The sequence below is a fragment of the Colias croceus genome, chromosome 29 (genome assembly GCF_905220415.1).
Source record: "Colias croceus chromosome 29, ilColCroc2.1".
NCBI lineage: Eukaryota > Metazoa > Arthropoda > Insecta > Lepidoptera > Pieridae > Colias > Colias croceus.
This window is the reverse complement of record NC_059565.1, coordinates 4,689,263-4,714,099: the sequence shown is the minus strand read 5'-3', so window position 1 is coordinate 4,714,099 and position 24,837 is coordinate 4,689,263. Positions and strand designations below refer to the sequence as shown.

The 24,837-nt window shown below is 31.7% G+C and overlaps 1 protein-coding gene across 4 annotated transcripts in view; it reads right to left on the bottom strand.

Moving 5' to 3' along the window:
• Positions 1 to 228: 228 nt before the first annotated feature.
• The window catches only part of LOC123704466 (fasciclin-3), a 94,247-nt gene continuing 69,638 nt past the window's right edge, over positions 229 to 24,837 (bottom strand). Inside the window, exons 3-14 of one of the 4 annotated variants that reach the window (XM_045652859.1) lie at positions 20,131 to 20,227; positions 19,848 to 19,929; positions 19,266 to 19,389; positions 18,498 to 18,620; positions 17,824 to 18,015; positions 17,367 to 17,557; positions 16,419 to 16,560; positions 14,377 to 14,490; positions 4,286 to 4,322; positions 2,530 to 2,580; positions 1,300 to 1,426; positions 229 to 914 (exon numbers count right to left, since the gene is read on the bottom strand). In XM_045652859.1, the coding sequence (XP_045508815.1) occupies positions 768 to 914; positions 1,300 to 1,426; positions 2,530 to 2,580; positions 4,286 to 4,322; positions 14,377 to 14,490; positions 16,419 to 16,560; positions 17,367 to 17,557; positions 17,824 to 18,015; positions 18,498 to 18,620; positions 19,266 to 19,389; positions 19,848 to 19,929; positions 20,131 to 20,227 (1,427 nt within the window). In that variant the 3' untranslated portion in view covers positions 229 to 767. The remainder of the gene's footprint in view (positions 915 to 1,299; positions 1,427 to 2,529; positions 2,581 to 4,285; positions 4,323 to 14,376; positions 14,491 to 16,418; positions 16,561 to 17,366; positions 17,558 to 17,823; positions 18,016 to 18,497; positions 18,621 to 19,265; positions 19,390 to 19,847; positions 19,930 to 20,130; positions 20,228 to 24,837) is intronic. The other 3 variants (XM_045652860.1, XM_045652861.1, XM_045652863.1) reach the window with 3 other exon arrangements.

The window sequence follows — 24,837 nt, the reverse complement described above, 5'->3', positions numbered from 1 at the left end:
GAAAGAAGCCTCCACAAAACCCTGTTTTTTTCTTAAAATAACTTAAAAATATTTTTTATCTGTCTTTATTTATCAGGCCTAAGTACACATAGTTAAAAATAATAATTAAAAAACTATGGCCTTGTCAAACTTTTACTTTAAATGAGGGTAGATTTAGAAAATATTGTTATAATATGTAAGACAACGCGTCATTATGAGTCAAGTCTTTGAACAGAGCAGACGTGTGTATAATAAAATTAGTTTCAAACAATAATTATGTGTAGTTACAATAAACTTATAAAATAACTAATACAAAGAGATATATTTTATTCGTTCTTGTATACAATGTAATTATGGCTTAAATTAAACGAAAAATTACAATAATTAGGATCTTTAACAAACACATAAGCATAATATATTATCCTATAATATCATTTTTCATAAACATTTGTATTATAAGGCTACATTTCTTAACTAAACATACGATTAAATTTATATTTTCTTTCTTATAATAATGGTAATTGTTAAAATTATGAGATTACGAAAACTTACCTAGACGTAAAAGATTTGCTTATTTACTTAACTACTTTGTTTAAATCTATAAAAATGTGAAAATTTGTAATTAATTTTAGTAATTCCCAATCAAAACGTCAATCTTAAAAAACCGGTGGTTCAATTGTCATAAATTTAAAATATGGTGCGTTTGAAACCGTTACGTCGTAATTTTGTGCAAAAATACATTTTCAACCATAGAGTAAAAACGGTAGACGCACCATAGAGATGATAAATTATTCTTTTTCGTCTTTGATTTGTGGTGGTTGGTCTGTGTAAACTATTTCTGCGTACTCTGTGGAGGGTGGTGGGGGTTTTTCAGCTGTTTGATCGCCGAGAGCTAACTCTGCGTAGACCACTCCTTTTTTTTCTTCTTCTGCTGGCTGTAAGAGAAACATGTATTTAAATGGGACTGGGAGGAGGAGGAGGGACTTGCCTTGGATAATAATTTGTGCTATTGCAAGGCAAGAGTAGGTTGCATGAGTGTTTCATATGTATAACAACAGCTAAATTTTTAAACAATAAATTGTAAATTTAATTTATTTTATTATTTAACTATATTTTTTTTGTAACTTTAGTCACGAGTGGCTGAGTTGGTCAGGCATCCGCCCCGGTTTGGCGCGAAAGGATGCGGGTTCGACTCCCACCTCGTGATCAAATTTTTTTTTTCTATTCTTTAGAAATTTATATTTATAATAAAGCATTTGAATGCCGTAAAACTAAAAATATCAAATTCAACAATAAATTAAATTATACGTCTATACTTACAGTTTCAGCATCAGCATTATTGGTAGCCTGAACTCTATCCCTCCCGAGCGGCAGAGCTGCCCGCACGCGGGCGCCGAGCGCGGAGAGACGCGACCGCTCACGGCCAACCGCGCTCTCTGTGTCGCTACTGACAGATAGTTTTATCAGCTCCGTGTTATGTACGTGATTGCGGTGTTTTAATAGATCTATGTTATGTACTAGGTGTATGTGCATTTGCTGTTTGAGTGACTGACAGATGGTTTTATCAGCTCCGTGTTATGTACATGATTGCGGTGTTTTAATAGATCTATGTTATGTACAAGGTGTATGTGCATTTGCTCTCTGTGTGACTGACAGATGGTTTTATCAGCTCCGTGTGATGTACTAGGTGTAATTGTTGTTACAGCTCTATATGATGTAGCGGGTGAATTGGTTTTAATAACTCTATGTAATGTACTGACTGTATTTGTTGTTACGACTCGTGTGTTATGTATAATAGATGTATTAGTTGTATCAGCTCCGTGTTATGTACTAATAATGTTGTTGTGTAATTGTTGTTACAGCTCAATATGATGTAGCGGGTGAATTGGTTTTAATAGCTCTATGCAATGTACTGACTGTATTTGTTTTAACGACTCTTGTGTTGGTTACTAGATGTATTATGTAGTTGTATCAGCTCCATGTTATGAACATACTAGCTAAATTTGGACTGTATTTGTTGTAACAGCTCCATGTGATGTTTCATGCAATTGTTTGTGTTAACAGCTCTATATTACATGTATATTAGACAAGGTGTGCTTAGCTTTCTACATATAATTACATCTTAAGTTAATAAATTATTTTTTAAGCATGTGCGATGGTAAATAATAAATTTACTGTGATTTGTTAGTTAGCATGCACTCGTAATAAAAGGATTATTACGCGAGGTATCAAAACGAGAAAGATAGATAGAAAATAAAGTCGAATGAAACTAACATTTTCAACTCCATTTATTTCAAATAATTTCTAATACAGTTTAAGAAATTATTAAATTAAATCTGTCCATTTATGGGTCAAAATCGAGTCTAAGGGCATCGGTTACATACAAACATACAGGTGAAGCTTATAACAACGTGTTATTTGAACACAAGAAAGTAATATCTCTCGTAAAACACCTCGCCTAATAAGATTAGTAATCACACAAAAACTTTGCTTATAAATTATAATATTCCGATCGATATCCACATGCAAAATATTAGTAACATTACATACTGTCGAGGTAGCGTGTTCCCAGCCTCTATAAGCACTACACCAGCCGTCGCCCTTGCGGAAACAATATACACTGTACAGTGCTGACATAAATGCGGGAACGTGTTTTGAAGTGAAACTTCTTAAGGCGCGTGAGAGTAAAATTTCAAGGTCGCGTCGTGGCAATACCGTCACGTCATGGAGTAAGGCGATGATTTTATTAACTTTGAATCTTGGCAAAAAAGTTTCACTTCTGACACGTGAGCTCGGCACACGCGATCTTTTTTTTGGTTTTAATGTAATTTTTATTGTCTTTCATCAGTACGTTCGTCCTTTCTCACTTAAAAACTAACAACAATGTTTATTTGTCTTATTCGATGCGTTCCTTTATTTTTGTCACACACTGTACTAGTCCATGTACATTAATTACAACTTTTAATACTAACAGGGAGATAGGAAAGGTTAACAAACAAAACTGCTGAACCGATTTCGATTGAAATTTGATAATAGATAATTTGTTTTTTTTAATCTATCGAGCAAAGCTGTGAGCTAAAGCTTCTAAGGAATGAGGTAATTTTAAATAAAGATCTACTTTCCATTTACAGTAATATTAAAACTATACAAAAGGTATATTTGCAAAGTCAAAATAAAATCTATTTAGGGCCGATTTTTCAATGCCCAGATAAAGAGCTAGATAGACTTTATTCTTCAGTTAACGAAATATTCAATTTTTCAATAGACGAATAGGACTTATCTATCGAATAACTACGTTATTTGAGGAATAAATCTATTTGCCGCTCCAACGGCCAGATAGCGCGCTATTCGACGAATAGGCGTTTGATTTGACAACTGACGCGTCAAATTTGGGATATTTTCGTATGTAATAACATAGAGCATAGAATTATTAACAATTAAGCCTCTTTCTATATAATTATTATCAACTAAAATCATATTGAAATTGATGTTTTTGGTATAGTATTTATGACCATGCAATTGAAAATTTGCCGAACGCTGCCTTTATGTCGTTTCCATCGTAAAATATATAAATTTAAACACAAATTTAATCAAAACTCTTTACTCGAATCAAAACAATAATCAACAATCATAGAACACAAGATAAACTTAAAATGCACTCCTGACGTGAGTCATAATGACGGTTGTTGACAACTTGCAAGAATTGACTCTATCCCGCTCTAACCTGACTAATTTAATATGTTTGTTTCGCCACTCCGAGAGCAGAGCTGCCAATATGGAAATATTTGGTCAGATAGTTATTCATCAAATAAATCACGATTGAAAAATAGGCGAGCCGTTATGAGTTAGATAAACAATTGAATAAATCTATTCGAGGGGTGGTTATCAGACTGTTTATCTCGGGATTGAAAAATCGGCCCTTATTAATTAAGAGTTGGAACATAATAAATTTATAATTAATAACCCTTAAAACCAAAGTATAACATTTATAATTTATTTACAAGAACAATTAAATACCAAACCCAAAAAAAACATCATAAAAGGCCTATTCAGATTAGAGCGGTATCCGCTACCGCCGTGGGTAGCGGTATCCCGATAGGCACGCGATTAAATATCTTACGTAGTATACTATAGAGACTCTAATCGCGTACCGATCCGAGTACCGTAGCGAACAGCCCATCGGGATACCGCTACCCACGGCGGTAGCAGATACCGCTGTAGTTTGAATAGGCCTTTATTGGTAAAAGAAAGAGTAATTAAATGTTATTATAAGAAAAATAAGGGTAGATGAATAATTTTTACTTACGATTCGCCAGAACTCTTCCCGTGTTCACGACTCCTTGCTGTAATAAACAAATATAAACTATAGTCAATACCCATTATAAAAGTCCTCCTGTTTGTCTGTCTGTTTGTTCTTTTGTGTGACCTCGACACGTTGTGAATATTTTTTTTTGTTAAGTAAAAAGGTGTAGATAGGTTACCAACACAACATTCGATCTTCAAACACGGCACACTAACGCACACACGATTAGACGTCACAGTGAGATGGCATGATCCAACTATCGTGAGCGAGAGAGACAAATGATGTAAAATGTTGCTAATTAGCCACGTTGCGAATTTATCATTGATAGACAGAATATAGATATATAATTTATAACTAGCTATTACGCCTGGGTTTCCTTGCTTTTGTTACTAGGATATAATTAATTTCAAGGAAGTAGTAACAAATGTGTTATTAAATTAAATCAATACCTTTGTTTTCATATTTATTTTAAAACTCACAATGATAAGTAATTTTTATTTACCCAACTGTTTCCATGTTTGCAATTTATAGATAAAATATTGTGCAACATTTATTTGTTTTTATAATTATGATTTTTTCAACGTATGTATATGTTATGTATTTTCTATTTAAATAAATATAACAAAATCAAGCTTGAAGCTTTTAGTAACTCATTTTACTGAAATATATACTTTATACAATATTATAAAACTGAAAAGTTTGTTTGTTTGTTTGAACGCACTAAACACAGGAACTACTGGTCCGATTTGAAAAATTATATCGGTGTTAGATAGCCCATTTATCGAGGAAGGCTATAGGCTATATATCATCACGCTACGACCAACGGGAGCGGAGCAATACGGGTTAAACCGCACAGCTAGTTTAAATAAAGCATTGCTTGTGTGAAATTACTAAATGGGGAAAATTTGGCGAAAAATAATGTATAATTAAAATATTAATAATATGCTTCACAACCTAAATGACATTGGTTAAATAAAACAAGCTGTTCTTATTTAATAAATACTTTTATTGGATAACGTACTGGTCTATACAATTGTTAAAATTTCACTAAAACTGATCTAGCGCGTCCATAGCTATCGAAGGGAATTTTATCAAAATGTTAAGTCAATACGACTGTTTTTGGTTGTTACATGGCAGTGATTTTTTTTAATTGCAAATAATTAATACAAGAACGTTAAAAAAAATAAATCTTAATAAAAAAATACTAAAATCACATTGATGGTGACTTATAGACTAAATTAATTAATAATATTGTAATATATATCGTTTTTACAGCATCAATATACGATTTTGCAACTTTTAGATAAAAAAATAAATATTTGAGCAAGAAAAATGTCGCGCTTATTTTGAAAAAAAAAATGTTTTTTATTCGTTGCAAAAGCGTATATGTATTACAAAACAACCTAAACTTAAAATTAACTTTAAGTAGGCTAACTTTTACAATTTATATACAAAAAATAATGGATAAAATAAAAAAAATAAAAATGGTGGTACGAACACATTAAACACCTAAATAATGTACTTATTAAGTATAAATTTATCAGAAAAGCCAGTTTGTGTGAAGCAAAAACCTTCAATTTTTATGTTTGTTTATCTGTTACCTATAAACCTTTAAATTGGTTTAAATTTAAAAATGACTATAATATGGTTCTATTATAGTTATTTTTAATATGGCAAGTACATTTTTTTATAAAACAGAAAAACCTGTAAGAACAGGCATATATTTTTTGTCTTTTGGTAAAATTATTGTAGAATGTGCCCATGTCTCTTCCTTTATTCTAGGAATATATAATATGGTATAAGTTAAAAATTATGAAAGTTTTTGCTTCATTGACGTTTTTTATTAAAAAATTCCATACATTTGAAATTACCTAGTGAGACAGTATAACCACTGTTTAAACAAAACCGAGGTTAACTAATTCTAAACAAAACTTAGTTTAACAATTTATTAAATTATCTATTGTTAAGCTATTTGCATAATTTTCAAATAACTAATCGAAGTTTTACAAAACTGTGTTTAAATACAAAGTTTAAGTAGGGTTTAAGTTTATTCGATGTGACATCACAACATACAGTGAGATTCTTATAACTAATTAAGTTATTTTAAAAAGAGTATAGAAATTCGATTTAAAGGCTGTTTGTGAATGATTTTATTAATTATCAAAATATATAAGTTAATAAGCAAACCTAACTTAACTGTAAGTTAATTTTAGAACCGACTCGTGCTCATCCAGATTTTAGCCTGCAAGTAAAACATAATTTGCTTTATAACTTGTTATCTTGCTCTAACTTATTTTAAGTCAGAATTGGATGATTGACTTAACGTTACTTAGGCAAGTTGACGCGTGACAACCCTACTAAAATATCAATCAATGATTAGAAAAAACTATTTTAATAATCACTTTAAAATCAAAACAGAAATTGACTCCATTCTATGTACAAACAAATGACAAACGTTACTTAATTTTGAAATAAAAATGAAGTTATTAAATACCTTTGATCATTTTTTTTTGTATCGTTATTGGTTATTTAATACTAGGGTTGGCAACACTATGAAAAAAAAATACTTACAATTAGTGCAAAAATCTACCACCAAAGTTAATGATTTGCGATAGTGCAGGAAAATCACTCGCGTGCCAAAAATATGATTATGTTCGTGAAAAAATGATTTTAGGACGAAAAATGACAAAAAATATTTACAATACATATTTTATATTGACATTAATTCCATATTTAATTAAAAATATCATTAATTATAAGTGATCTAGCCAGTTGATTGAATTAGGATAACAACAATTTTTATTTTTGCTTACATGATTACTCTATCTCTTATTTTTGTGGCTTGTATATTATGCTGTTTTTATTGAGTGCTGAAGAGTTTGTTTGTTTGATCGCACTAATCTCAGGAACTACTTGTCCGATTTGAAAAATTATTTCGGTGTTAGATAGCCCATTTATCGAAAAAGGCTATAAAAGGCTAAGGCCAAAAGAGGCGGAGCATTGCGGGTAAAACCGCGGGGCATAGCTATTTCTTAATAATTATGTAAATGAGAATAAATTTTGAGTAAATTCAAAAATTATGTTCCAAGAAATCAATGCAATTTTAATTATATATATATACTTAAGGAGAACAAAAGTAATTAGTAGATGGAAAATTTAAAACAATTATGCAAGAATTATCGACTATTTATATAATGTGGTTTTGCATGGAATTATAAAAATATATATATATATATATATTCTAAATGCAGTGAGCATGTTTATTTTTTGTTGTTTTTTTATATCTTTACTTTTGGGTATAGGAGTTTTTAATATGGTTGTGTGTAGTTAGCATTATATACAAATAATGTTATTTACTATTTTTGACTATTTCTAACTAATAAAGATATATGTATATGTGGCATGTAACTAACTATTTGCTGATTTTTTAGATTTTAATTAATACGGAATTAGTGAAGATACACACTGAATATTTTATCCGATTGAAAGAACTACATACAAAGATTCTAAAATAGCAGAATATTTAGAAATTAACACATATTTAACGGATTTAAAATGCGATATTTTTACATTATTTCCTCTATGAAATTTTCCAAAATTAATAAAGTTCAAAATCCATTAAAATAATTAATTTCCAAATTAATACATTTTCCAAAAAAATTATATCAATACAACACATTAAACAGATAGACAGTACAATTATTTTGTATATTATAATCGATATTGATACAGCTGAACACGTACTATAAAATTCATTTCATTTCCTTCCCAAAACACAAAGATGGATTCCCAAGAATTCAGAGAGTTCGGAAGAGCAGCTATCGACTTCATAGCTGACTACTACGACAATATAAAAACACAGGACGTCCTACCGTCTGTACAACCTGGCTTCTTAATCAATCAACTGCCAGAAAACGCGCCAGAAAAACCAGAAAACTGGCGAACAGTTTTCCAGGATTTTAAAGATCTGATCGTTCCTGGAGCAACTACGTGGCATTCGCCACAATTTCACGGATATTACCCATGCGGGAATTCATTCGCTAGTATAATAGGCAGTTTGTTAACAAATGGCCTGGGTAATGTTGGCCTTACTTGGGTAGCCAGTCCTGTATGTACAGAGTTAGAAGTTGTAACCATGAACTGGCTTGGAAAGCTACTGGGATTGCCAGAAGAATTTTTAAATTGCTCCTCTGGCCCTGGAGGCGGAGTTATTCTGGGATCAGCAACGGAAGCTATGTTCGTTTGCATGCTAGCAGCTAAGGACAGGATGTATTATCGCATGCAAAAGGTTGGTTTAGATGAGCATCTAACTAAGACAAAGTTCGTGGCTTATACCTCGAATCAGAGTAACGCAGCTGTTGAGAAATGTGGAATTTTAGGATCTATGAAGATGAGGCTATTAAAATCTGACTTCAGTGGAAGATTGCGTGGTGAAACGTTAAGAAATGCGTTTGAAGAAGACAAAGCGAAAGGCCTAGTGCCTTGTTATGTTGTTGCTACGTTGGGAACTACAGGGATTTGTTCGTTTGATCCTTTATACGAATTAGGGCCTATTTGCAAGGAATATAATGTGTGGTTGCATGTAGATGCAGCGTACGCTGGTGCAGGCTTCGTCTGCCCGGAGAATAGATACCTCATGCAAGGTATGGAATATGCAGATTCATTTGACGTCAACGTCCATAAGTGGCTTCTTGTTAATCTCGATTGTTCAGCACTTTGGGTGAAGAATGGGTACGATTTGATCAGAACGTTTGACATCCAAAGGGTATATTTAGATGATGTTAACATGGATCTTCATATCCCAGATTACCGTCACTGGCAAATGCCGTTGGGAAGACAGTTTAGATCACTAAAACTGTGGACCGTTATGAAGATATATGGGGCTGAAGGTTTGAGAAAGCATATTAGGAGCCAAATGAATTATGCTAAATATTTTGCTAAGTTGGTTAGCAGTGATGATAGATTCGTCGTCGATCCAGAACCTTCTATGGGTTTAGTATGCATCCGTTTGGTTGAAGGGGACAAAATTACTAAAAAACTGCTCGATAATCTAGTTGAATCAAGACAGACTTTCCTGGTTGGAGCATATCATCGAAATCGGCTCATTATACGAGTGGCTATCTGTTCCCAGTTTACAACAAAACGAGATATTGAAATCAGCTGGGATATTATCAGAAATGAAGCCAGTAAATTAATTATGAGTGATATTAGAAATTAGGATTTATATTGGTATTAATAAACCGATCTCAGAATTGAGTATGCTCTTAGAGCTAGCGCGCTCTCTTGCGCGCTAGCTCTCTTAACTTTTGTCTCCGCAACTATTTTGTCTCTCCCATCAACTCTATGGGCTAGTAAGCACGCAACACCCCATAGAGTTGATGGGAGAGACTAAATAGTGAAGAAGACAAAAGTTGCTCTTGCACGCTAGAGCTTACGTTAAAATTTGAGCTGCTAGTCTATACTATAAGCAAAACTTGAGCTGTCATTTGTGTTATCTGCTGAGTTTAGCGTTGATTAAACAACACTCGGTTCTTATGAGCGCACTTGTGACGTCACCGCTAGCACGATCGGCATAACTACGTTAATGTTCCCGCCATTACGAGCGATCTCATTTGAGACGCTGTTGATATGTATATAATATATATTAACAACTATGATATTAATCAGCAAAGATATCAAGGTGCTGAATTAAACTTGGGAGTGTATCACCTGATCGTAATTCGTACTTGAACGTGAGTATGAGATCGGCTTATTAATACGGGCCATTATCATGTAACTTAGTAGTAGAATATTTAATAAAATCATTCATAAACATTACAAACATTTAAAAACATCAAAATTGGACTTATACTATCTAATGTATATTTGATAAGTCGTGATGACAATAAATTTCATTATAACTAAATACGAATTATTATCTTTGAGTATTATTTGTGATTATTTATATTGTGATTTTCTAATTAAAAAAAAACCTTAAATTTAGCATAATTATGCATTCAAAATGGTCAATTATAATTCCAAAAATAAATCACCAAAAATTTTAAATTTCATTTAGTTACTCAACCTTCAAAATTATTGCATTATCATATGTATTCGACTTCATAATTAAAAAACTATTTATCAGAACATAAATTTTATCACAATAAATAATTATATACAAGCACGTTTATGGCTTAAAACTGTTTTTTAAATTTATTATTTGCAGTTGGTAGTAAACTGATAAAATATATATGTATATATAAGACGTGTGTTTAAAAACGTTCTAAAAAATGACAGTAAAAAAACATGGCGGTTGGCGCCAAAATTTGATCGACTCAAAGACAATAATTCGTAAAACGTATTGGCAGATTGAATATTTCGATTAAATATATCAATTAAATCGATTAACTAGGAAACATCTACCAATAGGGCGTATTCAGAAAGAAAGCTTGAAACTTGTAAGCGCTTATCGGCGCTTGTCAATGCTGGTTCGTTCTACACAAATTTTATATGGCAGCCACCAGCATTGTTGAAGCTTGTCGGAACTTGTCGGCGCCGATCAGCGCTTATAGGCGCATGTTCATATATTTTCCTGCGCAGGTTATCAGCGCTGACAAGCGCCGATAAGCGCTTATAAGCGCTTATAAGTTTCAAGCTTTCTTTCTGAATACGCCCATACTGAATACAGGTTGGTAAGTTTGAGGTAACACGTAACTGCAAGCTTGACAAGCATGATCAAGCGGCTTGAAGCTTTACATTTACGTCTTACCTTGAACGTGGTTTGATATAGCTGTCACTAAGCGTCTATAAAATTCAAAGAATCAACGTACGAACTAAATTTCTCAATATATTTTTCCAAACGTCAATCTATATTATTTAATCTTTGTTAATATTTAAAACATTTTATTAACAAATACAATGATAAGTTACGCGTATACGTCACGGCTGAAAACTACAGATAAATTTTGACACGGACAGCTAAAACATCGCGCTGACGTATAATAAACAACTAGACTCACAACCACGCTCAAAAATTGTCCCAAGCAGAACTCTGCCTACGAGTGTAAATAGGCAGACTTTACAAATAAGCGATACAGATCATATATGTTAGATAATAGTAAACAGACTTTAAACATTACTGCATCGAAATAAGGTGTAAATTTCAGTGAATATTTATCACAAAGCCGCTCGAACATTTTTAACAATCGAAAGGCGATTGTGAGTATAGTTGTTTGTCGTACGTCAATGGCTGCTACATAACATGATATTGACAGCTGCGACATTTATTTCTCAATTATGGCAATAAGCGAAGACCAGTTGCCAGTTTCCAGTGTCAAGTTAAACAGCTGTGACTTGGCTGTGACAAATAAAACATGGCATTTATAGAAAAACTGCGCTGTTACAAAATTAATTTGACATTAATGCCACGATTTAAAAATTAAGACGGCTAAACATCACGCTGTCACATATAAATTTGACATTGGCAGTTGACAGCGCGGCGAGACAAAATTTATATATTTTGCAAGAATATGAGATCGCCATAGATCAATTTTGACATTGACATTTGACAACTAACAGCCGCGACTTACAAATTAGTAACGATCGGTAACTGTTCAAATTTGACAGTTGCCACAATATTTGACATTAACACTTGACAGTTGCCAATTTTTGACATTAACAGCCACAATTTTTGACAGCTGCCACACATTCCGCCACAGATAAAACACGACATTGACACTAATATCTCTAGAAGCCAAACTAAACGGCCGTGTCCGGCTTCTTGCCGTTCCCGTTAGCGTACTCGTGGTCGTGGCTCGGGTTGACGGCGCCGGCGTCGTCGCGCGGCGGGAGGGGCGCCTCCGACCCGTCCGGTATGTCCGTGCCTGTACAGTTGAGCGATCAAGAACCGTTTTGGTGGCTGTTTTTTTGATGGATTTTTCTAATTCAACATTAGATGTAAATACTATTAGATTCTATAGTTTTTATGAGATGGATTTTCTAATCATTTAAGTAATAATTATAATTGTAGGTACTATTAAATTCTATCGGATTGTGTTATGCTAGTTTATACTATTAAAAGTATGAATAAAAATTAAACTTTTCTGAATATTCAATTTACTACTTATTATCAAGAATATAAGATCAATGTTGTACTAGTTTGTTTTACTTTGTTGAATAGATTCTAGTAATAGCACTTCTGAACATTGATTAAAATATGTAATTAAACAATTAAAACTCTTAGCAAAGAGCCTACTTATTATTAAAAATCAAATAAAACAGTATCTTTTGTTTATATCAATACTTCTTAACAGACTAATAAAAGGTTTTTGAATCCATCTGTCAGTTGACTAATACAGAGTGCAAAATTAAGTTCGTTAGTAACACAGATAATCTAAATACCTTAACCATTTAATATTTTAGTATCTACATTATGTGAATTCTGTGCTTTTTAATTTCAAGTGAATTAGGCAATTATTAACAACCTGTTTTCCAAAACCATAATATAAGGTTAGTTCATTGTAACTATTTGTAAATTTTATCCATTTTATAAAATGCAGGCTTTAAGGTGCTAACCTGTTAAAATCTTCGATAAACACACAAAATTATAGGTACATATGAAAAATATTATTGTACTACAATACATTAAAATTTTTGTAAAATCTTAAATCACGACGAATCTAATACAAGCAAAGTTATGCCTTATAAGTTAGTAACTATTACCAATTAGTACTAAAAAGTAAAAATGAAGACTTTTAAATAGTACCCATTTTCTAAATTTCCAGTCCATACATGCACATGCCTAGATATTTAGTACATCCATGCGAATCATGCTTATCATTCCTAAAGGTCTTGATCGCTCAAATATAGTAAACTTATATTTAAAATCACCACGGGTCGCAACCAATAGAGTCTTTAGAATAACAGCCAATAGGCGTCGAGTATTTTTAAATATCGACCAATCACAGAGCTCTATTTTCGCGCGACTCGTGTTGATGTTTTTTATTCTAATTTAAAATCACTGCCAATAGTAATAGAGTTCATTTTGCGTTAAAGTAGACGTTTTAAATATAATGTTTTTTAACCAATGTCATAAGATTTTTGCATATTTTAAAGCTTATACTATGATTTAGGATTTAGGAAGCAAAGCGGTAATGCATGGAACCAAATATTGACAAAACTTTTCTTGTAAAATATTTTTTTAGAACTACCCTTAAAAAATAATTTTCGGTTTACGATTGTGACGAAGACAACAATAATATTTTTTTACTTTTGACGTTGTCTTTCCAGAAATTGTATGAGGTCTTTAAAAATGACCTAATATACCCCAGGTCCAAATTTTACAGCGAAAAAAAAATTAAATAAATATGTCCACCATTATGTAAAAAAAAATATTGCATTACAAATTTATATTATAATTTACTACTCATACAGTATTACTGACTTTATTTTAAAAATATTTTTTATAACTAATCTAACATTACATGCAGACGTCACAATATCTATAAAATCATGCAAAATAAAGTTTTGTCTATATTTCAATGATGAATGAATAAAAAAGGAATAATGAATAATTCATTACCATTCAATAAAAAAGCAAATAAAATATGATTTTCAATTCAAACATTTTGAAACTAAGGTTAATTTTTTGGAAAAAACGTTAGTTTCATAAATAGGTTATGAATAATAATAGTTGCTAGATTCATTAATTATATTATTAAAAAATTGGAGGATTTGAAATGTTTTGAAAGGACCTATGTGGTAACTATTATTATTTCCTTCAAAAAGAGAAATGAGAGATCTATTAAATCGATTCTGTAACTACCAATTTTATTAATAATTATTCAATTTTAGAATCGATAAAATTTAAAAAATTTCATGCTATAAGTATGTACCAAAAACATTAAAAATAAACTACATACGAACAAAACAAAGTTTAGATACCGTCAATCTAATTTAATTACCATATTTACAAAAAAAACTAAAAGGATTTTTTTGTACTTCTACAAAAAAAAATCCTAACTTCTACAAATTTTTTCCCTAAAATATTACAATTTTTTTTTACTTTTTCCCCATTTTTTTCCACAATTAACGTATCTAGCAACACACAAACATACCTGCGAAACACCACCTATCCGTAGCCTTCGCGAATACCACGAGGGACACCGCTATGAGTAGAAGCAGGATGGCGATAACTATGCCAACTATAGCGCCTGTGCCTAATTCTACACCTAGAAATAAATAAATATAAATATTTCAGGACAATTTTCACACACGGCACGATCTGATCCCATACTAAGCTTTCGCTTGTGTTATGGAAACCAGATGGCTGATAAACATACATATATAATTTTAAATAAATACTCATATAGATATTAGCACCCAGACATACAACAGAAATATTAGTTGTTATTAGATTATAAGTATACTAGCGGCCCCGGCTTCGTCCGTGTTACATGTTTTCTCTCCATAAGAACCACCCTTGTACTTCAAGGAATATTATAAAAAAAGAGTTAAAGATATCGGTTCAGCCGTTCTCGAGTTATGCGCTTATAAACACATTTTGCGATTCATTTTTATTATAATAGAAGATATTAATCTTAACTTTAATATATACTTAAAGCTGGTGTACATACACAAAAAATATACCGACTGAATTGAGAACTTTTAAAGTCGGTTAAAAAAAATGTCCGAATGTGTTGCATTTTTTTAAACATTTTTGTTGTGGCATAAGGAAGGTTCTTATGGAGGGAAGACACTAAAAAGGGGCAATAATATATGTATACATATAAGAAACTGTGTTTTTAAATGCGAAAGTTTGTATGGATGTATGGATGTTTGTTACTCTTTCACGTAAAAACTACTGAACCGATTACAATGAAATTTAGCACACATATAGAGGGTAATTTGGATTAACACATAGGATAGTTTTTATCCCGGAAATCCCACGGGAACGGGAACTATGCGGGTTTTCCTTTGCAAACGCGGGCGAAGCCGCGGGCGGAAATCTAGTACGATATATTTATAATACTTATTATTTGTATTTACAGAAAATCAATGTAGGTATTACCTAAAACTTTGCATATGTATTTTTAAAACTTATCATATCTCAATTTTCAACAAAATTACTTACAAGGCATACGAAATTGCTCATGCATTTATGAAAATTTTTGAAATTTACATTCAAATTCAAACATTATATTAAACAATAACTTTAAACAAACTTTTTAAAAAGCATAGACAATCAAAAATCAAGATCATAAGACTTCATAATTTAAAAAAAAAGCATCATAAAAATATTTTTTTACGCTTAAAAATTTTGTACAAAAATAACGAAAATATTTTTTTCACGCTTAACAATTTTGTACAAAAAAAAACGAACTGTATAATTTAAAAAATGGCGCATTTTTCAGCCAAAAATCCATTCACTAATCTACATAGAACATGCCTAGAGGCTAGAGCAACATGGTAATATTTAAACACATTTTTATTTGTGATAAAACCTATATAAATGTGCTTTTCAAAAGATATTGTTAAAAAAATTTCTATATTGAACATGGATAAAAATAAAATATCATCATCATCATCACCATCATCATCATCACCATCATCATCGTCACCATCATCATCATAACATAATGTACTTGAAAATATTAAATAATAAAAAACCATGTTGCTCATAATTTTCATTCAAATATATGATCATTCCCAATTAGTTATTATCTTACCATAGATATCGAAATTTAGAAAAGATGCGATCGCTTTGTTTGCTGAAAATGTTTTTAAAATTGTATTTTCATAAGTTTTTTCATAATAGTATACTTGTATAAGGAGAAAATAATAGTGAATAGTAACCGAAACAAAATTTTTGACTATAGAAAAACATACACAGAAAGCTATATATTAACTTGAAAGTTTCAAGATATCATAAGCTCTCATATATATTACAATTACAAAAAACATGTTGAAGTAACTACTATTTTCTAAAATTTTATCATTTTAAGTACCCCAAATGTTTATGAAAAATAACTGCCTTTAGAGACTTATTTTATAAGATTTTTTTTTGTATATAAGGTAATCGATTAAACTGTTTATAATTATTTTTTTTAAACATAGGTTTATTATTATATAAAATATCTAATGATAAACAAATACATACCCGCAGGTTCATCCATAGTGCTCAATCTTAACGAAAACTCCTCTCTACCGAGATCATTGCTAACTCGAAGATAGTAAGTCCTATCCACATCTTCTTTAGCCACTTGGCTTAGTACTAACGTTATGTTGTAGAAGCCAGTGCCCTGGAACAGTAAATACATTCAACATTTAGTGTAAAAATCATTTATTTCACATAATAATTTTACATACCAAAGTGACCCCAGTGTAATAAGAATAAAAAAATGTGTGCGTGTACTAGTGTACACACGTAAGAAGTGAAACTTCTTTATAACCTTATTTTTCAAAAAATAATTTACTATATGCAACTTTACAGAAATACGGAAATCACGCGTGGTAGGGATAAGAATAAGAAAAAGATGGCGCGTAACGGAAAAATGTCACGCGTAACGAAAAAATGTTACACTAAATTTTTTTACAACCCCGAAATAAGTTTCACTTTATTTTAAAGACTTTTACTATATAGGGTGGAAATTTTATGAAAGCAAAATAATTTTAGAATAGCAAATTTTTCTGGAAGGAAACATTCCTTAATTTTTAAAATACATATATAGAATTGCATTAAAGATTTTTTTTAAATAATTAAAAATTATAAAGATGACGTTCAGTATCAGTGTGCTGTATGTTAGTGTGAGTGTGTTGTATGATAGTGTGAATGTATTGTATGTTAGTGTGAGTGTGTTGTATGTTAGTGTGAGTGTGTTGTATGGTAGTGTGAATGTATTGTATGTTAGTGTGAGTGTGTTGTATGTTAGTGTGAGTGTGTTGTATGTCAGTGTGAGTTTATACGTGTTAGTGCGAGTGCAAGTGTTGGAATACGAATCCTCTGCGCTGCGGGGGCGGGTTCGATCGTACGTTGACCTTTAGTTTGAGTGTGAGTAGAAATGTGAATGTGAGTCAAGTGTGAGTTTATTGTATTAGTTGAACTCACCAAATGCACAGGCTCAAGAGCAGCGATGGACGCGTCTTCATTCCTCTGCGGTGCATTTAGAACCAGATCTCCAACTGTCCATTGCGCTTCGGGGGGAGGGTTAGATCTTACGGTTACGTTTAAACGACCCTCTGTGCCGATTTTAAGTCCGAATATTGTGAGCGGACCGGGTTCTGTGCGTTTTGGTGGGTCTGAAAGAGAAATATGATAAGAACGTTAAATTTTCTCAAGAAGTAAGTAGATATTCTGGTTGTTTGCGTGAGGTAAAGGAAAGTAATAAAATACGAACAAAGTCGATCAAATAATAAGTTGTGTTAGCTCCATAGTGTCTAGAAAAATTTGCAAATTTTTACATTAAAGACCGAAATTACGACCTATTTAGCATATAGGTAAGTTACCATTCTAAAACTCACAATACAACTCAAAAACTCACAACACAAATGAACAAATAACTCACAATATACAACCAGTTGCCTCGCGGCTTCTCTCGGGTTATCCAACGCTTCGTGTTCCGATCTACACATCAATCGTTTTCCGTTGTCATCAGCACTTAGATTCATTGTTATGTTTTGGCTTATTGTTTCTAGGTCTAAACCTGGTTCAGATGATATTATGGGTTGGTGCACGCCAGTTAGGATTTGGATGTCATCTGTAATAATAAACATATAAATTATTCGTAGGTTCACAATATATGATGAAATAACTGCGTTAAAAACAACCGACTTCAAACTTGCACTTGCAAAATTTACAAATACCTACAGACAAAAATGCTCATAAAATAAAAACTACTGGGCCTATCCGAATAAAATTTTTATGGGACCAATTCGACACCATCCCGCATCGAACAAAAAAAGAATCACGTAAATCGGTTCAGAAACCTCGGAGTAATCGGTGTACATATATAAAAAAAAAAAAATATATACCGGCCGAATTGATAACCTCCTCCTTTTTTTTGAAGTCGGTTAATAATAGGTTTATTTTAATTAACTTGCCAATATTAAATACTTCAACACTAACACACTAACAGTATATTTATTTATATAAGTTTTCTGTTATAACTTATATAAAATATAATGTAAAAATGAATAAACTATAACTTTACATGACATAATAGACATTAATTCAACTTACCCAAGAACCAAGTTATCTTAGCAGCAGGTCTTCCATTGGGAACGATGCACTGGGCCATAAGAATGTCCCCCTCTTTAAAGTTGGACTGTGGGGGTGAAATCAGTTGCGGGTTGCCGGGGGGTTCTAGAAGGTTGAAAGATAAATAATAAGGAAAAATACTTAAAAACTACAAAATACAAATATGTATTGATATGACGTATGGAAGAAATATGTAAATGCGATTTAGTTAATGAATTATTAATTTGTAGTACATACACATACATGTATTACATATAATATGTACTAATTAGTTACATTTTTTATTGTGTATAAACAATTGAATAATAATACGAGTACACCATAACATGAATTACTGTACTGTATACTTTTATATGAATTAATGAATAAATTATAATATAAACAAATGAATGAACAACTCACTAGCAACCACCAATCTCATGGTAGCTGAATATTCTAGCTTCACAGTACCATATATGTACATAAAATAATCAATACCTTATTCATTGATATCAGTTCAGCAGGCAAATAATGTTTTACAGGATAAATTACTGTATAAATGAATTAATGTATAAATTATCCTATAAATGAATAAACAACTCTTTCGCAACGAACAATCTCATATTAGCTGAATGCTCTGGCTTGATAAATTTAATGTAGTTACAAAAAGTTTAGGTAGGTAAAAAAGGTATCTATACAAATACCTTTAGGTGTAAATGAATGTAATGTCAATGTATTGAATTAATGAATATTAATGAATGAACAACTCACTCGCAACAACCAATCTCATGGTAGCTGTAACTTCGATACTCCCACTCTGTGGAGGAAGCAAACAGGATATGTTTCCGTTCCATTCTTCTTTTATGTGTTTGATGTGCGCTCCACACTCGCCGAACTGTAATTGGAGAAGAGTTACATTAGAATTTGTTTAGCCGTGGGAGGTAAAGATATGGTTAAAATAAGTACAAGAAAATGTAATATGAATAAATAATAAATAATAAATAAATAAATATTATAGGACATTATTACACAAATCGACCTAGTCCCACAGTAAGCTCAATTAAGGCTTGTGTTGTGGGTACTAGGCGACGATAAATATAATATTTAATAAATACATATATAGATAATAACACCCAGACCCAAGAACAAATAATTGAGTTCATCACACAAATATTTGCCCTGACCGGGGATCGAATCCGGGACCGTCGGCTCAGTAGGCAGTTGCTTTACCACTGCGCCAACCGCGTCGTCGTCGTAATATGATTCGGGGATTTATAATAATGTATTGAATTTGTTAATTATGAAGTGTAATATGAGCTATGAATGAAAAGTTAACGTTTAAAAATTATATACCTTAAGTCCTTGTCCGGAATATACCACTTCTTCATCTTGATTAGTGGGTATCAGTCTATATGATGTGGTGCCCACTGTCATTCTGAAATTGAAAAAATATAAACTGTATAACTGATATCGCTTATTTACTTATTTTTTGTTGTTTGGGTATTTTTATGAAGCTTCATCTGTATTTACATGCATGGGCATGGGCTGCCAAATATTTCACATCATGTACAAGAGAACAACTGACTCAAAACATATCTTTACCACTGTTTTTAAACAAGATTTAAATGAAACTTACCGACACGAGTCTATAGGGTATGGCACTTTACATAGTACAGTGAGGTCATCGCCCACTCTCCTCACAGCCTCCCGGGGGGTGATGTCTACGGTTTGGGCTGGAAAAAGAGAAATTTAAATTAAAAAGAGAAAATTAGTTATTATTTATTTATTTATACTTTATTGTACATATATACCAGACAGAGAAAAGATACAATAATTCAAAACAAAAGAAACTAACACAAAGGCACATATGTACGAAAAGACGGCCTTATTGCTTTAAAGCAATCTCTTCCAGGCAACCCTGTTGGCACGGAATGTTGAACGTGAACGCGAAGGCACAAAATAAATAACGATAATAGAAATAAGTAATGCATAGGTACTTAATTATATACTAGTGCTATAAAATGGGTAGTAGGTATAGATAATACATATTTTAAAAATACACATTTAATATACATATTATATACAAGAATATACATAATATACATAAACTACATACACTACATACACTACGTACGTTATTAGTATGTTTTTGATAGAAAATTATATGTAGAGAAGGCTTTTTGAACGAAAAGTAACATTTATTTGCAGTCTTATCACTTAAAAGTTATTTCTTTCAGAAAATTATGAATATAAATAATGATTAGACATTTTTCCTACTTCTCTTTATCCGGTTTATTATGCAAACAATTATATTCCTAACTTCCTACTCATAGTGTTTTTTATTTATTCTACCCTCTTTTTATAATAAATCTTACATACATACTACATTCCACTTTATTTTACACTTGTAGGTACTATATACATGTACCTCATCTGCAATATATATTTCTTACTATTTATTTATTTTATTAAACCAATCACCAGTTAAATAGAATATCTCACAAATACAGTTACAAATCACTCGCTCGACTGGCGCGTACCGGATTGGACCGGATTGGACCGGCAGCCGGCTCAATCCGGTTATATCCGGTGCAAGGCGGATAAGTTCAGTTCAATGTACAGCGTTAGAGTTATTTATTTATTTTTATGCAGAATTTTGTATAAAATGTTTTTTTTTAGATTTCATGTAGAACAGAGAATTTTGATGTATTTTTATATAGAAGAAGTTATTAAGATTTAAACGGATTTTAAACGCGATTTATTCATTATATTATCATTTTCCCGACGTTTCGCACGTTTTGCGTTTAATTTCCGTTTAAATATGTAATTTCTAAAATCAAATAGTAGAAAATACTATGTTAATTATTTTATGAAATGCGGTAACTGTAACAGTCTATCTGTTTGTTCGTTCTATTTAATCTCTTAAATGAATATAACTATTTAACTATAATTTATATATGCGCAGACAAAGAAAAACCCGCATAGTCCCGTTCCCGTGGGATTTCCGGGATAAAACCTATCCTATGTTCTTTCTCGGGTATCAAAATATCTCCATACATAATTTCATGCCAATTGGTTCAGTAGTTTAGGCGTGATTGAGTAACAGACAGACAGAGTTACTTTCGCATTCATATCTAATATTATAAGTATGGATTATCCTATATGTATAAGAAAATTAACTAGGATCGTTAGTTTCTCATTTGACATTGTTCAAACGTTAAAAAAAAAACAACATAAATCCGTTAATTCTTTCTTACTTCAATTTAATATACCATTTTACACAACGCAGCTACAACTTGCGTTTTCAAACTGCCAACAAAATAAAACGGGACAAAAGAATCTCTTTTCACCAAAAGCATTTTAGTATTGTTTCAACATCTCCAACGGTTGCAATGCCTGGGAATTTTGTAAAACCTGGGATATTACATTCTACCTGTTTGAAATAAACTGGAAATTTTTCAGTAAGGTTTATAGTATTAGGTTATATCATGTTATATATTAAACTAGCTTTCCGCCCGCCTTTTCAAAGAAAAACCCGCATAGTTCCCGTTCCCGTTTGATTTCTGGGATAAAACCTATCTTATGTGTTAATCCAAGTAACCCTCTATATGTGTGCTCAATTTCATTGTAATCGGTTCAGTAGTATTTGCTTAAAAGAGTAACAAACACACATCCTCACAAACTTTCGCATTTATAATATTAGTAGGAAGTAGGATACACCTTATATACGCTAAAATAGAAATAGTTAATCATTGAGATAATATTAATATGGAGACGATACCGCCTACATCACTTATGTTCCACTCAACATACGTCATGTGGCGTAACTGCACTCAGTCGCTGCTCGCTCATTGGCGCGAACGTCACGCTCATTTTTTATTTGTTTTAAAGTGAAACGCATCAAATATGCCTACGTGTGTGTTACGATATTGCACAAATAATACAAAGAATACGGAAAAGTGCAAAGGAATAACTTTTCATCAGTAAGTAACTAGATAATAATTTTTAAAACTTAGTTAGAGCAAAATTTTTGGCGGGCGACATTTTGTCATAGATTAAAAATTTAAGATATGACATTGGGCATGAAATAAGTGTTGTTAGTAATATTTGCTGGCGTATACTTTTATAGTATAAAATAATAATTTTACATATTTAGAAAAGCAAAGACTGGTTGTTAATTGAAAAAAGGTGAAATCATGAAATATGAAAATCAATTACTCAATCACCAATTTTTTTTTGTTCATTGATTTTAATCAAGTTTTTAATTGATATTGTATAAGCTACTGACTTGAACGTATAATTGAATTATTATTTATTTATCTGCACTAATATTATAAAGAGGAAAACTTTGTTTGTCTGTTTGATTGTAATTAATAGGCTCATAAACTACTGGACCGATTTTGATGAAAGGAGAATGCCCATTTTTGGTACTGGTTTTTCTCATGCATCAAGACAACAATACTATTAAAAAAAACCTCGGCAATTTAGAGGCCTTCTTACCATCGGAAAATATATTTTGAACAGGGAATGTTTTGTAAAATCTAATAAGACATGTAATTGTTTAGATCCGTTATTATAGATTTAGTGTCCATTACCGGTTACCACGGTAACCAAGCGGTAACTTATTACATTTACTATGGTAAATAGCTAAATGTATTAATATCGATTATTGTTTTCATTGAATTATAAAAAAAATCAATTAACATAAAATCACTCTTTAAGGTATTGTTTATACACTGTAGGTTGTTTTAACAAAGATAGTGAAGTAAAATAATATAAATATGTATATATAAAAAAATATTATTATGACATAGCTTGGTAGGTAACCAGTTATTTCTTATTTGTTTCTTTCTTCGAATATGTAGTGAAAAAATGATTCAAACAACAACAACAACAACAACATGTAAACCGAATAAAAACTCAATTGGCATTTTTTAAGTATATATTTAGGTTTTCTTGAAATCCGTCCCGGAAGATTTCTGGTGCCTACCTACACTAGCCGATGAACAGATAGACTTTGTCTGAAAGCATAAGCTCTACGCATAGATTAAATATGTTAATCGAAAAATAACCTTTGGACGATAAAATGTTACCTAAATCACACATAAACCTAACTAAATCGGGGTTATTTAAGTTTTGAGGTTATTTCACATTTTTCTCAATATCTTGAAAACCCCTGTTTTGATCACAAAAAAATCTATTGGTAAAAATCTTTTGAATATCGAAGAACCCTCCAAAACCACTCTGGCATTGACGCAACACTGTACTGTGGTCCATACTTTCATGGGCATTCTCCTTTGGCACAGACAATCTTAAGACCCTGTGAAAGAACATAGGCTACTTTTTATTGCGAAATAATATGTGCCACGGGCGAAGCCGGGGCGGACCGCTAGTTCAGAGATAAGTAATTAATATTTTTTCTATTCAAGGTTTCCATGTCTGGGCCGTGAAGAAAGGGAAAAATTATTTTTTTCTAAAAAAGGCTCAATCTGTAAGGAATAAAACTTCCCATAGCCCTGACTGAACCTAAAACACGAAAAAAATTAAATTATTCCATATGACGTCACTATTTACATCATCCTATATTATATGCCAGATATTGTTAGCCCCGCGTAGTAAAGTCAGTTTATACCTAAAATAAATATTAAGTAAATACAAAGAAAATTTCAAGTCAACGTGCATGTAAGGAGTGGCACCCAATAAAATAGACAGAATGAAACAAAGTGTCGCCTCTATAGCGGTGAGTCAGTGACATCGCATAATCTATGACTGTCTAGCCGTCATTCGCGCGCCCCGCGCCGCCGCGCTTGGCGCACAGATTTTGTTCGTGGTGTCTGCTCCATATTAATATTATCTCAATGTAGTTAATAGATATATTTTGATCATATACTTTTGGACCACGGCTTCGTTCATACTTAAATCAAAACTCCAGTGATGTTCATTTAAGTTTCAGCCAAATCAGCCCAGCAGTTTTAACGTCATACCTAAAGAACATTTTGTAGTTATCTTCATTATTACGCCTCTGGGATTTATTTATTTTTGACAAATATAAACTTTATTTAACAGATTCGCTTACCAAACGCCACTTTTATTAAAAATGTTATCTTTTGGTGAATAGAACATCTTTCCATTACCAATAAATAATTATATGTATATCCCTATATTATTATTTTGATTACTACATAATATAACAAATGGAAACCTACTAACACACGAGACAATTGACTACGCCTGTATGACTTCATGCAATCAACTTAATGTAGAACAGGGAAATGCGTGGAGTCGCTGTTGCGTTGTAATTTTTGGAAAAAAAAATTGTATGCAATGTAAATGTTCTGTAATT